This window comes from Acanthisitta chloris, unplaced genomic scaffold (assembly GCF_000695815.1).
Source record: "Acanthisitta chloris isolate BGI_N310 unplaced genomic scaffold, ASM69581v1 scaffold14067, whole genome shotgun sequence".
NCBI classification, from domain to species: Eukaryota; Metazoa; Chordata; class Aves; order Passeriformes; family Acanthisittidae; genus Acanthisitta; species Acanthisitta chloris.
Window position 1 is genome coordinate 7,976 of NW_008681058.1, and position 14,571 is coordinate 22,546.

The 14,571-nt window shown below is 40.9% G+C and overlaps 2 protein-coding genes across 2 annotated transcripts in view; one reads left to right on the top strand and one right to left on the bottom strand.

Annotated features, from left to right (window-relative positions):
• Nucleotides 1–2,283, top strand: part of LOC103805320 (sodium/hydrogen exchanger 2-like) — a gene marked incomplete at its 5' end in the record, with an annotated part of 9,237 nt that extends 6,954 nt beyond the window's left edge. The window contains one exon of the mRNA XM_009077962.1: nucleotides 1,709–2,283. Within this exon, the coding sequence (XP_009076210.1) occupies nucleotides 1,709–2,079 (371 nt within the window). The remainder of the gene's footprint in view (nucleotides 1–1,708) is intronic.
• Nucleotides 2,284–12,692: 10,409 nt separating this feature from the next.
• Nucleotides 12,693–14,497, bottom strand: MFSD9 (major facilitator superfamily domain containing 9; the record flags this gene model as incomplete). Its single annotated transcript, XM_009077963.1, has 2 exons — nucleotides 12,693–13,532; nucleotides 14,288–14,497. Coding segments are annotated over 2 exons (998 nt in total), but the record flags the coding sequence as incomplete, so codon positions are not given.
• Nucleotides 14,498–14,571: the final 74 nt, after the last annotated feature.

Below are 14,571 nucleotides of genomic sequence, written 5' to 3' on the forward strand. Positions count from 1 at the left end.
CCTGAACACCCTATTGTTCTCATGAAGAATTTCTCAAAATTCTGTGGTTTACAAATAAATAGTTGTTTTCTTTCCCCTGCCTTAATTCACAAATGTTTTGTATTGGAGTTCATGAATTCTAACAAAAAAGTAAAATAATCTGGAGGGAGACAACTATTTGATGTGTAAACTTTGCCCAGTTCTGTGTATTATTTTGATTATTACTGGTGGCATTACCATGCTTATACCATGCTCAGGAGCATTTCCTTTCATGACAAGCAACCATCAAGATCTCTTGCTGGGAAGATTAAATCTCTGCACAGTTACTAAAAAGTCCTGATCCCCACCCCAATTAGTTTTCCACTCTTCCCAACTAATTCAGCAATAGACCATGTTTTTGTCTGTTAATAATTACATCTTTGCTCTCCTGAATGTAGGCTGCCTTTTGTTCTGTAGTTGTGTCTGCAGAGGTCACCTACTGTCACCTAGAATTAAGGAGGAAATGTGCCTCCAGATTATTCAATTGTCAGAAAATATACTATTTGACATATTTAGAGGGAGAAAAGCCTGAAAACACTGTCTGATGAAGACCTTCCTTGATATATAATTATCTGGGTGAATGGACAATGACATAGTAATACATTTTGTTGACCCTTTCCTCACCTTTTTAAAAGGAATAACATGTAGGCTCTGAATGGAAGTTGTTCTTACAGCAGTTGCACAGTACACAGTTCTCTACTTTGTTATTTTAAAACCTCATATCTCACTTAAGCCTAAGAACAAATCTGAGGCATTCATAAATTTCTGTTAATCATAGAATTTAAGGGTTGGAATGGACCTTACAGATCATCTAGTCCTAACCTAACCCTCCCTGCCATGGGCAAGGGACACCTCCTTACTAGATCAGGTGGCACAAGGTCTCATCCGATGGGTTAAAATGATTATCAAATGACTCAAGTGTGCAAGTTTTGTTAAAGAAAAAATTCACTTTAAAGAAGCCTGCTGGGAAAAATATATGCACATGTACACACCCAGACAATTTCCAGCTTGCTTTACCTGGTGGTGATCATTTCAGTGTTCCCTAAAGAGTTATGCCAACTTTCCCTTGACCATTTTGTACCCTGCTGTGAGGGGGAGAAGGAGTCTGCAGCACTTTCAGCCTACAAGATTTGCCCTGTGGATATTCTTTCAGATCTTACATTCAGGCATATTAAGGATGAGGTTTCCTCCCCTTGACCTTGAGATGTCCTTTGCTTGATAGAATATTGATTCTCATATTCCAAAGTTATGTTTCTAGAGCCCCTGTACATGTCATGGTCTGGAAATTCCTCTTGGTTTAGATTTCAAGGGATGTGGGGGTGAGACATCTAATTTTTGTATCCTGCTTGGATGCAAGCAGGGATGAGACCCAAGTAGAGAGAGACAATTTTTTTGATGTCCAGAGCCAAAACTGGGGAAATGTCAACTCAAACAAGGAGGTACTTGGTGATCAAGGAGCAACTGAGTGAGGCCTTTGTAAAAATCACAGTTTTGAGGGGAGGGGTGTTTGTACATCAAATCTATGTTCTATACTGGTGGAAATAAAAGAATTTAATCAGAAAGCCCCAAATTTCAGAAACACAGGGAAACTTTCTTCTCTTGTTGCAAGTGCTCAGTGTGCTGTTATTCGAACATTGCTAAACCAGTTATATTCTGCACTCAAAATTCTATCTTTGTTTTCAATTAACAGTGGGTGACAGCAGTGACTCTGAGCTGGATGCTGCTACCACAGTGCTCAATCTAAGACCCAGAGCAGGGAAAATCTTGAGAGAGCAGAGACTGAGACAGCAGAGGCCACTGCCTGAGTTTAGGGTGGAATGGAAGAACGAAGTCGACGGGAACCAGGATGGAAGAGAAGAGCAGCAAGAGCCAAGCACATTGCCTCAGCCATCTGTTGGGTTCAGGCAGCCACTGCTGACAAGACCAAGATTTGGCACTTTGAGCAGGGAAGATTTGACTGCAGACCATGGGTCAGCAAGACCTATGCCACCACCACGGTTAGCTAGGCAAGCATCACAAGGGGAAAGGCAGAGGAATAAGCCTGAGAACCAGCTGTACTGAACGTGGCCAAAAGAGAACTGTTGCTACCAAACCATGGACGTATCCAATTAGGATTCTAAACTATCTGATCAGACTATGGGATCCATTAAAATAACCAAACAAGCCTCAGTGTGGGTCTAACCACTTCCATTGGTGTAAAGTCAATGCCATTAACTAAGTGAAAGAAATGCTGGAGCAATTGCAAAGCTGAAGACATGAAAAAAAAATCTCTTTTATAAATAACTTATGGCAATGCTTTAATTTAATTACATGATTTCCACTATTAAGATAGGATGGAAATGTGCCTTATCACATCATCTCTTGTGGAACCAAATCATGAAGGTTCAATACCCAATAATCCATTGAAAATCATTGTTGAAAGTCCAGTGATGAATGGATTCTGAAAAAAAAAAACCAACCATTGTGTATCATTTCAGATTTTATTTATAATCAATAATTCCTGTTTTAACCAGAGCTTTAACACTGAAAATTGCACAATGCACCTATCATATAGACTTTTTAAGAAGAATAAATATATTCCTGAAGCCTAGTTCTTTCAAAAACCTGTGATGCTGAAAAAGAGGAAGAAGAGAAGGAACAAGCTGTAGGGGCAGAATTGCAAAGACAGCTTATAAAAAGGACTTGCAACAGAGACAAGACCTGAATAGCTTGAATTTTTACTTTCTGGATTTTTGGCAATATGCTACCTTTGAAAGGTACTAAGGATCACCAAAGAAAATCTGAATTACCTTGGCTTTCACTAATGTCAGCAAGAGCTGAAAGCACCTAGCAGGACACCAGAAGGCCTAAAAAGAGGAAACTTCAGGTGGATAAATCATGTTCTTAATCAAAATTGCTTTTTGCACCTTAGTTTCTTGGTTTCAGTGCAAACACAGCAGTAGAATAGTTGCAGAGCTCTGCACGTAGACAAAGCAAGCAGCCTCCTGTTTGAGTCAGGGACCACTGAGACTCAAGAAAGCTCATTTTCTCCTGCTTGTGACTCTGGTCAACTTGTTTTACTTTTTGTTTCCTCATCTGTAAAAGGGGAAAGATAATCTTTTCTTTGCCTGAGCTATGCACTCCAAGGAACAAAAAAATGTTCCATCTAATTTCTTTGTACAGAAAAGTAGCACAGTAGGACCCTGGAACCAGTTGAAGTCACTGTGCACCTTAATAACACAGACTTCTTCATCCTAGTGTCCATGGCTGACATTTGAGGGCATATGGGAAGGGAGGGTGCATTGAAATAAATGATACTTAACTGTAGCTCTCAGGAATTTGCACTTTCTGTCCCATTTAATCTGTTTTAAGTACTGATCTTGCTTTAGCACAGATACACATTTCAGCACAATGCAGAAATCATTTGCATTCTACTTGTTACAAGATGGATAACTTTCATTGAAGAATGTACACTGTGAAATCATAACTTTTCTCTTTCATTAGGACATTTCTAAATCTGTGGGCAATAAGATTCATTTTTTTTTATTTAAGCTTGTTTTGAAAGAACTATTAAAAATCAGTTTCCTTTTAAAATCACAGGGTAAATTTCTTTCAAATGTTCATGGGTTGGGTTGATAAATGGGATTTAAAACTTTCCTGCTTCCAACAGTTGTCCAAAATGTTTATTTCATGTTTGTATTTGAAATGCCAAACTGTTGTAAACTCTTTTCTTGGCACAGATCTTTTAGTATTTTTCCTCTGTTCCAGCCATGGGAGTTTCTGCTGTGTGTCCAATGCAAAGTCTAAGCTGCAGAGGGATGACTGTGTGAACCCCAGAAATCTCAGTCAAATGTTCATGGCTGTTCTCAAAGGTGATTTTTATGGAAATCAATACTTAGCTGCCCTTTAGTGATCATCTCCTGTTTGGAACTAAAATTGGGTTCCAACAAAGCCAAACAGATCTGGTTTGGATGGCTGAAGGACAAGAAATACTAATCTCATTTGCAAGAAACTTGCAGAGAGTTGTACTGGGGAATAAATTAGCTACAGCAGCATCACTTGCTGTACCTGCAGCTTTCCAGGACAATTTGGTTGTTCTTACAAGCTTTAAAAACCAGTTTAAATTTTTCTTTCAACAGGAAAGTATATTTCATCAGTAAAACTGTCAGTGAATGCTCTGTCACTGCCTTATTGGGATCATGTTTGAATAAGAGAGAAGCCTTGAGTCTGGATTTAAGTTTTGAGACCACATTGCCTTGCAGATCAGACTGTTTAGATGAGGTATTTTACATCAGGCCCATCTGAAATCTGACCAAATAAATAAATGTGAAATGTTGTGTGTCAACATTTAGTTTAATCCCTGTGAAGTTCTCTCATTCATGTGCTGGTAATGCCCAAGCATTTAGCTTCTATCTGGGGAAAGCTGCCTCTTTTGTTTTTCAAATGGTCATTATTTTTTATGGCCCAACTTTAAATAATGAATGCAGGTTTCAGGAACCTTCGTGCTATGCTGGTTGTCCATTAGTGCAGTGCATGCTCAGACTGTTGGTACTTAAAGTGGGTGCCCTATAGTACAAGCACATCAAATCCAAGGTCATTTTTATGACATCTGGTCTTAAGCTCTTGGTGCTTCTAAACACAATAGCATGTTGTGGCCTTTCCAAAGCACTTTGAGATCCATGGAATACAAGCATCAAGGCACTGTGAAGGAAATCTGACATCTAATGGGCTAGTATTCACTGCCTTCCTCACTCCTGCTCCTCCCACACTTTTTTGGCTTTTTTTTCCACTACTGCTGGGTCAGACCCTCATGGGAACTGATTTTCTGGGTGTTCTTTTCAGTAGCAGTGACAGGAGCAGGTGCCACAGGCTGTGTCCCAGGTAGCCCTTCTCATTCAACTCTGATTTGGATCAGAGCTTTGCCTTTTTCTACCTTTTAAAAAGTTTTCTGCAAAGGAAAAACAAATTCGCTTTTTTTTTTTTTGAGCTTGCAAAGGAGACACTTCATGTTGTAGCAAAGAGAGTTTGTCTGCTGGAGAATGAAATGCTAACTAAATCTGTCCTCGAGCACCATCTGATGGGGAAGTCATGTACTGACTGAGGACGTGGGTCTCAGTTTTTCAGGAAACCACATCTTCTTCAGCAGTGACTGGGAAAAAGGCCAAAGCCACATAGGAATATTTTATTTCCAGACAGTCTGTCCAGTACACTCTGTAGTATAGGTGTTTTAATGCACTGTTGTGGAACCAAGTCCAGTTGTCCAGTTTTAGGAACAGTAGGAAAATATTTATGTTCCACACTGAATTAGGACTTTGTGAGAATTTTTTCCCCTTCAGCTGCTGAGAAACCTATAAACTGTAAGTAAATGGCATAAGAAAGTAGGTCTAGCAAGGGCTAGATAGACATCCAGTTATCTGTTTTAGGCAGATTTTGAAAGAAAAAACAAGAATAACTTGCCATAAGAGGCAAAATTTTAAGCTCTGTCCTACATGGTTCTAAAATATAATGCAAACTCCACTGAAACCACAGGTGTTCAACAAAAGAAAACCATGCTGCATAACAATTTAGAAACTTGAGAATATCCTTCTCCACTAAAGCCACATAGAAATCATGTGGTAAAAAAAAAAAGTTAAAAAATTTTGCCAAAATGACATGCTTACTGTTCTGAAGAGTATCTTGGGCTCTCTGGGAGCAAACACACAGCACCTCTGCCCCAACCTTTTCAAGAGCTGCCAAGTCTACCAATTCCAAACACCAGCTGACACCACAAGAAATGCTCTGGCTCCTCATCTTTTCCCAGATTATCCAAGTTCTGCCAACATCCCCCAGCCCTTGAAGAAAAGGGAAAGGATTTTGAAATTGGCTCTCAGCCACTAAAAAATATCCTTGTAAATATGTTTATAACATGAGATCTGCAGTGCACAGCCCCAGCCAGGCCAACAATAGATCCATCTGCAATGTACAGCCCCAGCCAGGCCAACAATAGATCTCAGGCCAGAAAACAGAAAGAAGGAGATATCTAAGTGTGAGAGGGAGGAACTGCTTTAGGACATTGTACAGAGAGGACATGGACTACCTGATTTAGGTGCTATTTAAATCTGGGAGAGATAGGAAGACTCACCGTTCTCTTTTTTTTTGTATCCCTCATTTTGGCAGATCATGATATAATTTACACTTTCTAGATAAACTTGCAGCTGTGCTTGACACTGTCAGTTGTATGAATGGCCATGAGGAGTCTTGTCTTAAAACCTTCAAGTCAAAGAGTTTCACCTCCCTCTTGGCCTATTTATTAGATGGCCAGACTGGCTAATAGGACAACATGAGGGGAAATTGGGTTAGCATAATTTTGCTTCTGAGATGACAAACCCTGATGTGGTTCCCACACAGGACTGACATACTTTGGAAACCTTTTTTCTCCTTAGAGACTTGTCAGGATTAAGATTGCAGAAGGGAAAACAGTAGTTGCACTGGATGCTCTGGTGACCCTCAGTGGGTCATGATCTGAAATGTGCTTAGGTCTAAATTTGTTAGAACAGCACCCTAATTGCCATAGGTTCTGTTTCAAAAAGAAATTTTTTTGCCACAAAAAGAAAAAAAGGATTTTAAATACCTTAGTTTACTTCACTTATTTTTCATCTTTGAGACCTATTTATTACACATTTGACAGAATGGAAGACCAGTTCCTATTGTGTAGCACATCTCAAAAAATAGCTCTTTGATGCTTATTTAGGATTTAAATGAAGTAGAAATTTGGAGTAACTTCTTTTTGTAAGTCAACGTGGAAGTTTTTCAGGACTTCCCTTTAGAACAAACTCTGCATTTCATTTCATAAGAAGTCTGACCTCTGCTCACAATTAGTTGATTCTCAAAGTTCAGACTCCAGTGTACTCCATTACAAGGTTCATGATCATCTCTTTGTGAGGCTTCAAAATTAGAGCAATTAAAGCACAGGCAACTCTCATCTTTTCAAATCCCAAAGTGCCAAGCTATAAAGGAGTATCCCAGGGATATCCCACAGCACCCACAACCAGTTTGGGGCTTGCAGCACCTGAACATACCCACGGAGGTTCCCATCCCCAGGAATACACTGGCACTACAGAGTGGTGAAAGTAAGGAGCAAGCCAGCTCATAATCAATGCTTGTCCTGTTTTGTTGCTGCATTATCTGCTCAATAATCAACCTGTTCTCAGAAAATGAGAATGATACTGACCTCTGTGTTGGTGCTGTGGTGAGTAAATTCAGAGGAAAGAAAACCAGTTGAGAAACTGAAGCCTGCAGGATTGGTGTCTTGGGTTTGCATGGCAAGGCTCTGGTATCAGGGGGGGCTATAGGGATGGCTTCTCTGAGAAGCTGCTAGAAGCTTCCCCCATGTCCAACAGGCTCCAAGAGGGACCCACTGCTGGCCAAGCCCCAAGACCCAGTGACAGTAGTAAGGACTCTGTGATAACACATCTAAGAAGGGAAAAATGTTATTGTGCAGAAGTAACTGTGGCCAGAGAAAGGAGGAGTGTGACTATGTGAGAGAAACAACTCTGCAGACACCAAGGTCAGTGAAGAAGGAGTGGGAGGAGGTGCTTCAGGTGCTGGAGCAGAGATTCCCCACAGGCTGTGGTGAAGACCATGGTGAGACAGGCTGTCCCTTGCAGCCCATGGAGCTCCATGGGGGTGCAGGTTCACCTGCAGCCCAAGAAGGAGCCCCATGCTGGAACAGGATGACTGAAAGAAAGCTGTGTTAAGAAGCCCACACTGGAACAGGCTCCTGGCAGGTACCTGTGGATGAGTGGAGAGAGGAGCCAACACTAGAGCAGGTTTACTGGTAGAACTTGGGAAACATGCCAGAGCAGTCTCTTCCTAGGTGCTGGAGATTCCCCACAGGCTGTGGTGAAGACCATGGTGAGACAGGCTGTCCCTTGCAGCCCATGGAGCTCCATGGGGGTGCAGGTTCACCTGCAGCCCAAGAAGGAGCCCCATGCTGGAACAGGATGACTGAAAGAAAGCTGTGTTAAGAAGCCCACACTGGAACAGGCTCCTGGCAGGTACCTGTGGATGAGTGGAGAGAGGAGCCAACACTACAGGCTGTGGTGAAGACCATGGTGAGACAGGCTGTCCCTTGCAGCCCATGGAGCTCCATGGGGGTGCAGGTTCACCTGCAGCCCAAGAAGGAGCCCCATGCTGGAACAGGATGACTGAAAGAAAGCTGTGTTAAGAAGCCCACACTGGAACAGGCTCCTGGCAGGTACCTGTGGATGAGTGGAGAGAGGAGCCAACACTAGAGCAGGTTTACTGGTAGAACTTGGGAAACATGCCAGAGCAGTCTCTTCCTGAAGGACTGTACCCCGTGGAAGGGACCCACACTGGAGCAATTCATGAAGAACTGTAGCCCATGGGGAAGACTCATATTGGAGAAGTTCATGGGGGACTCTCCCATGGTAGACAGTCACTGGAGATGCTAGAGCAGGGGAAGGACTCCTCTCACTGTGCTGCTTGTGGGAGGAGGTAGAGCCCAGGACGGAAGAGGCAGAGGGAGAGGTGTTTTTAAGATTTGGTTTACTTCTCATTATCTCATTATTCTCATTATCATTGGTCTCTTCTGCCATGCCTGAAGTGAGAGGAGTAGAGGGAATGGCCATAAGATGAGATAGGGAAAATTCACTAGGAAAAATGTTTTCCCTTTTAAGGGTGTTCAGGCAGTGGAATAGATTGCCCAGGGAGGTGGTGGAGTCACCATCCCTGGAGGTGTTGAAGAGGTGTCTGGATCTGACACTGGAGGATGTGGTTTAGGGTTTAGAGGTTCCAGCAGTGACAGGTTAATGGTTGGACTGGATGATCTTAGAGGTCTCCTCCGACCTTGATGATTCTATGATCCTCCTCTGATATTAATGGGCAATAAATTAGGTTAATTTCCCCAAGTTGTATCTTTTTTGCTCATTACATTAATCAGCAAGTGACCTCTCCCCTTCCTTATCTCAACTCATGAGCCTTTTGCTGTATTTTCACTCCCCTGTGCAGGTGCAGAGGGCAGTGATAGAGTGGCTTTGGTGGGTACCTGGTGTCTAACCCATGACAACTGACATATTTATAAAGGATCTCTTCAAATATATGCTGCCTGCACCAACATGAAACAATCTGAGATCTGCTTCATCATTTAAAAGCAATGAAATCAGTACATATTGTGTGCTACCAGCTGTTTTACTGAAATAAACTACTGCATTGCATACACAGCCTCTTCAACATCAGCTGAACAAAATGGTCAGAAAAGTCACTTTTACCAAAGTGAAAATTTTGAAAGGCAAAAAGCAAAGAGAACCCCAATAACCCCCAACCAAACCCCAACCCTTCCTACAAGCCTAGGCAAACCAACCCAAACTAAAGTAGCAGCAAGCAAGAGAAAAATCTTAATTTTCAGTGATTTGCTAGTAGAAACTGTTTTCCTTTAGTACCTATGCAAATGGAGTTTTTTACTGTCCTCAGATACTACAAATGGATTCAAAAACTGCTGAGTAATTTAGTAGTTTGCTCACTGGATTGTAGCCAAAAAGAGCTGCACCTGCTCCTCCCTCAACTTAAAAAGGGCATTCACATCCTTCCATCTTCAAGAACATCATTGAATCAGCACTCTGAACTTGCATGGTTATGGCAACTAAAAGGCAACACAAGGGATACAAATGTGGTCTCCAGGCACTAGGAACAGTAGCTTTAAGCACTTCATGTCAAAACTGTTAATTTTCTATTTTATTTCTTCTTTTTCATTCACTGCCAAACCACTTCTTGGGTGAATCCATGGTTCCTGTGTCTTTTATGTGAAATGTAGGCAGATTCAAACGATGGTTTTAACCACAACTTGAACAAAAAAATAAAGCCTCTGCACTTCACATTGATTTGAAGACTTCTATTTTGTGCTGTAGATTCTTTGGAGGATAGTGACTTGAAGACTTTTATTTTGTGCTGTAGATTCTTTGGAGGAAGAGGAGAAAAACCACAGTGACAAAATGATACATGTGGAATGTCACTTCATTTTATTTCTAATCCTTAAAAAAATTACAAAATTAGTGCAACTTTTCTGTACCTGAGACTGTACAAAGAAGAAACGTTTCTGTGACACTTCAGAAATCATTTTGGCCTACAAGTGAAAAACTTAACTTCTGTAACTTGTGTTGCAACACGTCCCCAGGACCACAAGCTTCCACAGATTTCTCAACTGGATTATTTAATTCCTATTTAGCTAATATGGAGAACTATTTTTGAAAATAAACCAAAAAGATTCGTTCGCAGGGGAAAGCACATTTTTCACCTAGGTATAAACCAGTGAAGTTGTGAAGTTTTTATAACCAATATTCAGGCAGCTGTATATGCTGGTACAGGTGTTTACAGAAGTCAGATTTAATCAGTGCAGCAACTTAGAAGGGTAAATGTTATGTTACCTCATATAACTAACAAGTACAGGAATAATTACTAAATCTTTCATGTATGTTACTTTTTGAAGCTTTGTTCATATCTTTTTAGCATCATAGAATCATCAAGGTTGGAGGAGACCTCTAAGATCATCAAGTCCAACCATTAACCTGTCACTGCTGGAACTCCTAAACCCTAAACCAGATCCTCCAGTGTCAGATCCAGATGCTTCTTCCCAGGGATGGTGACTCCACCACCTCCCTGAGCAATATCCCAGTGCCTCAACACCCTCACAGGGAAAACATTTCTCCTAACATCTAATCTGACTCTCCCCTATCTCAGCTTATGACCATTCCCTCTAGTCCTCTCCCTGCAGCCATGGCAGGACACACATCCCACACCTCTCTCCAACCCCCTTTCCTTCACCCCTTGCTATAGTTGCAAAGCAGAAGTCCCTGACTTATAGAAGGGTGGGTTTTAGGTAAAAAAATAGTAATTTAAAAGATGGATAAATAGAAAGAAAAGAGGAAATTTAGGGCAATAATGTTTTGGGGCATCTACCAAGCAAGACAAAAGAAGGTAAGACACTTCAAAATGCCTCCAGGTCTTAGGGAGAAATGAAACACAGATAATTATAATAAAGAACTGTGAGGTTATGTACAGAAATCACAGCAGTAGTAAGACACTGATTGTGTTAATATATAAAATTCAACCAATTCAGAGTTCTATATATATGTTCCCATACTGCTGCCACTGGAATCACAAAGGTTTCAACAGGTATTTGAATACTAGCCAGGCACTGGAAAAAGTGAATAAGCAAATGAACATGAAAAAATGCCAAACACCATCCATGACTCACCTGAAGCAGCAGCACTGCACAGATGTGTTCAAGAAGATAACTACAATGGCTTTAATCCAAAAAAAATAACCCAACCCAATTATTATACTCAGTCAACTTTGTACTTCCATCAAATAATATTAGGAAGAGCATATGGAACCTTGTCAGTGCAAAATACATTTTTCCTGTGTTTCAGATGAAATACAAACAGTGTTGACTGACAAGTAATACGAGCTTGAGCAGTAAACAGCACAGGAGAGTGCTACGACTAAAATAACAACAAAACAGGTTTTCTCTTGTCACTGAGATGTCACTTATGCCTGAGATGAGAGAACATGCATTAATCCAGATCCATGAACTACTGCTAGTTGCTCCAGCACACCTTTAGCAGTCATTCAAAAGAATTAAGAAGGAAATTTATTCTTAAAATGAAGGTAGAAAAATTGCACAGGAAATATTAACAACTAGTGTATGACAAAGTTGGTCAGTAAAAGTAATTACTAAACAGAAACCACGAGTTCAAGTTTCAATAAAACTTACATTCTGCCTCAGCTTCAGTCTGAACGGCCTCATATTATTCCTAAAATTGCCAATTTTAGGTCTTGTAATACATGAAGTTAGCATATTCCCAATTCTGTTGCCTGGCAAAGACCAGGAATAAGCAGGGGTTAGACTGAGTACCCCAAAGTGCCTAATCATGCTGTGCAACAAGTTTTGCAGACAAAATATACTTCACAAAATCACAAAAGCAAACACACTGTTAACTGAGCTACTGTCCCAGCAGACAAATGGCAACAGAGCACAGCATAAGAAATTAAGGATAACATGCACATTGCAAATTCTCCTGACTAAATAACAAAAATGCACCTTTGATTAAATCATAAGAATCAATTTCTATCTTTTAACAATCAATCTAAACACTGATTCAAATATAAGCTACAAGGCAGGATTTGTGCATTTCATGACATTCTTGTTCTTCCCTTTAAAAAGGTTAAAATTCAATTAAAAAAAAAAAATCACATCCAGGACAATATAGCAACACCTGTCCCTCTTACAAGTGTTCTAGTGGCACCAGTTAGAATAATATTTGTCTTGAGTTAACCTCCCAGCAGCAGAAATATTTATATGTACTGGCCTCCAGGTGAACATAATGTGCCCTTTTAAAAGATCACCTTGCTACTGTATAAGCTTGGCCGGTGAAGATACATCTATACAATCCACAATTGTGGCTACTGACTTTTTAACTTCACCTTTTAACATCTTGCTACTGTATAAGCTTGGCAGGTGAAGATACATCTATACAATCCACCATTGTGGCTACTGACTTTTTAACTTCACATTTCCATGACTACAATATTTCTGTTTGTTTGCATTCATTATCAAAATAGCACCTAAAGCTAGTCCAACAGCTAGACTTGGAGGGCCACAAGGACTGAACTCCTGAGCAATTCCAGAAAGGTCTTGCTACTGTATAAGCTTGGCAGGTGAAGATACATCTATACAATCCACCATTGTGGCTACTGACTTTTTAACTTCACATTTCCATGACTACAATATTTCTGTTTGTTTGCATTCATTATCAAAATAGCACCTAAAGCTAGTCCAACAGCTAGACTTGGAGGGCCACAAGGACTGAACTCCTGAGCAATTCCAGAAAGGAGTGGGGCAAGTATCCGTCCCACTGATGTCACAGACTGTCCAACACCTAGGAGAGTACCACTGGCCTCATTCCCACCAATGGTCAGCTCAAGATCAATGATACAAGTACGACCAATAGTAGTTGAAAAGGCTAAGAAGGTGGAAGACAAAATGACCATCCATATGCTCAGGGCTGACGTGTACAGGAGGATCAGAGTGCAGGTAAAAGTGCTGGAGTGCAACAAAAGTCTGTAAGTGTTGTGCCCATAGAGTCTTGTTATTGGTCCAAGCAGACACCCAGCCAGGACTCCAAGTGCACTGCTGTAACTCATCAGGTATCCAGCAAACAAGGGTTTCACCCCAAATCTTTCCTCCAAGGCCAGTGTAAAATTACTATGGTACAGCAGAATAGCAACAGACATCAGCAACCTCACTAAAAATATATCCCACAAATTAGAGCAGGCAATTCCTTTGATCCTCTTCAGCACTGTTGCAACTTGGCTCCACAGAGACTGGAAAAGACTAGTGCTTGCCACAGCTCCATCACTTGCTGATTTCAAGTGCAGGTCATGACTTTTTTGTGCTGAGAAACTGTTTTTTCCTTTGTCTTGGTGATGTTGCCTATTGCCGGTGTGTTCTTCACTCCAGGGTAACATCCAAACAAGACCTGCAGAGATCAAGACATTACTTGATTTCATTCAATGCATGAACTTTACATGAAAGACATTAGTTTGACTATAACAATTTACTTAAAGATCAAAATTTAAAAAAGGACTTCAACAATTATTTCGCTTTAAAAAATGAGAAATATTAAGTCTACTGTTATTCACAGTATCAGTTCAATTTTAAATGCAATGAAAACCAGAAAGGAAAACACTGAGATGCCACAGTTACACCATATAAACAAATCTAAAGGTTAAAGCCAAAATTCTGAATTTTAGTCCTCACCTTTGGGAACATGAAAAATTCCCATTTGTGTCTGAAGGAATATATGCAAAACAAAGGAAAAGCACCTGGAGGTTTCAAAATTCCCACCTTTCCACACAGGTTCAAATTCTGATAGTAGAACATAGAATCACGGAATTTTAGGGGTTGGAATGGACCTTAAAGATCATCTAGTCCCAACCCTCTGCCCTGGGCAGGGACACCTCTCACCAGAGCAGGTTCCTCAAGGCTTCATCCAACCTGGCTGTGAACACTGCCAGGGTTGGGGCATCTACTGCCTCCCTGGGCAACCTGTGCCAGTGTCTCACCACCCTCACAGGAAGAAAAACCCTTTCCTAACATCTAACCTAAATTTCCCCTCAGTATGTATGCTATAGGTGATAAACACACTATGAATTCAAGGTATTACAGATGGCAGAACAACACAAAAGTGTGGCAGGAAGGGACCCAAAATACAAAATATGCTATACAACTTACCACCATTCAGAAGGAAGATTGAGGCACAGATGAAGGACGTTTGGTAAAAGCCACCTTCTAGCTCTGCAAGGTAGCCACCAACAACAGGCCCCAGGATGAAGCCCACGCTCGAGGCTGCATTGAAGCGTCCCATGACTAAAGGACGATCTCTCTCTGAAACCAGGTCAGACAGCAGAGCTTTGGAGATGGAGAGTGTGTGCTTGAAAATACCTGCAACACCATATAGACAAAATAATAAACATGCATTGCTCAGTCCAAAAGATCATAGAATCAACCAGGTTGGA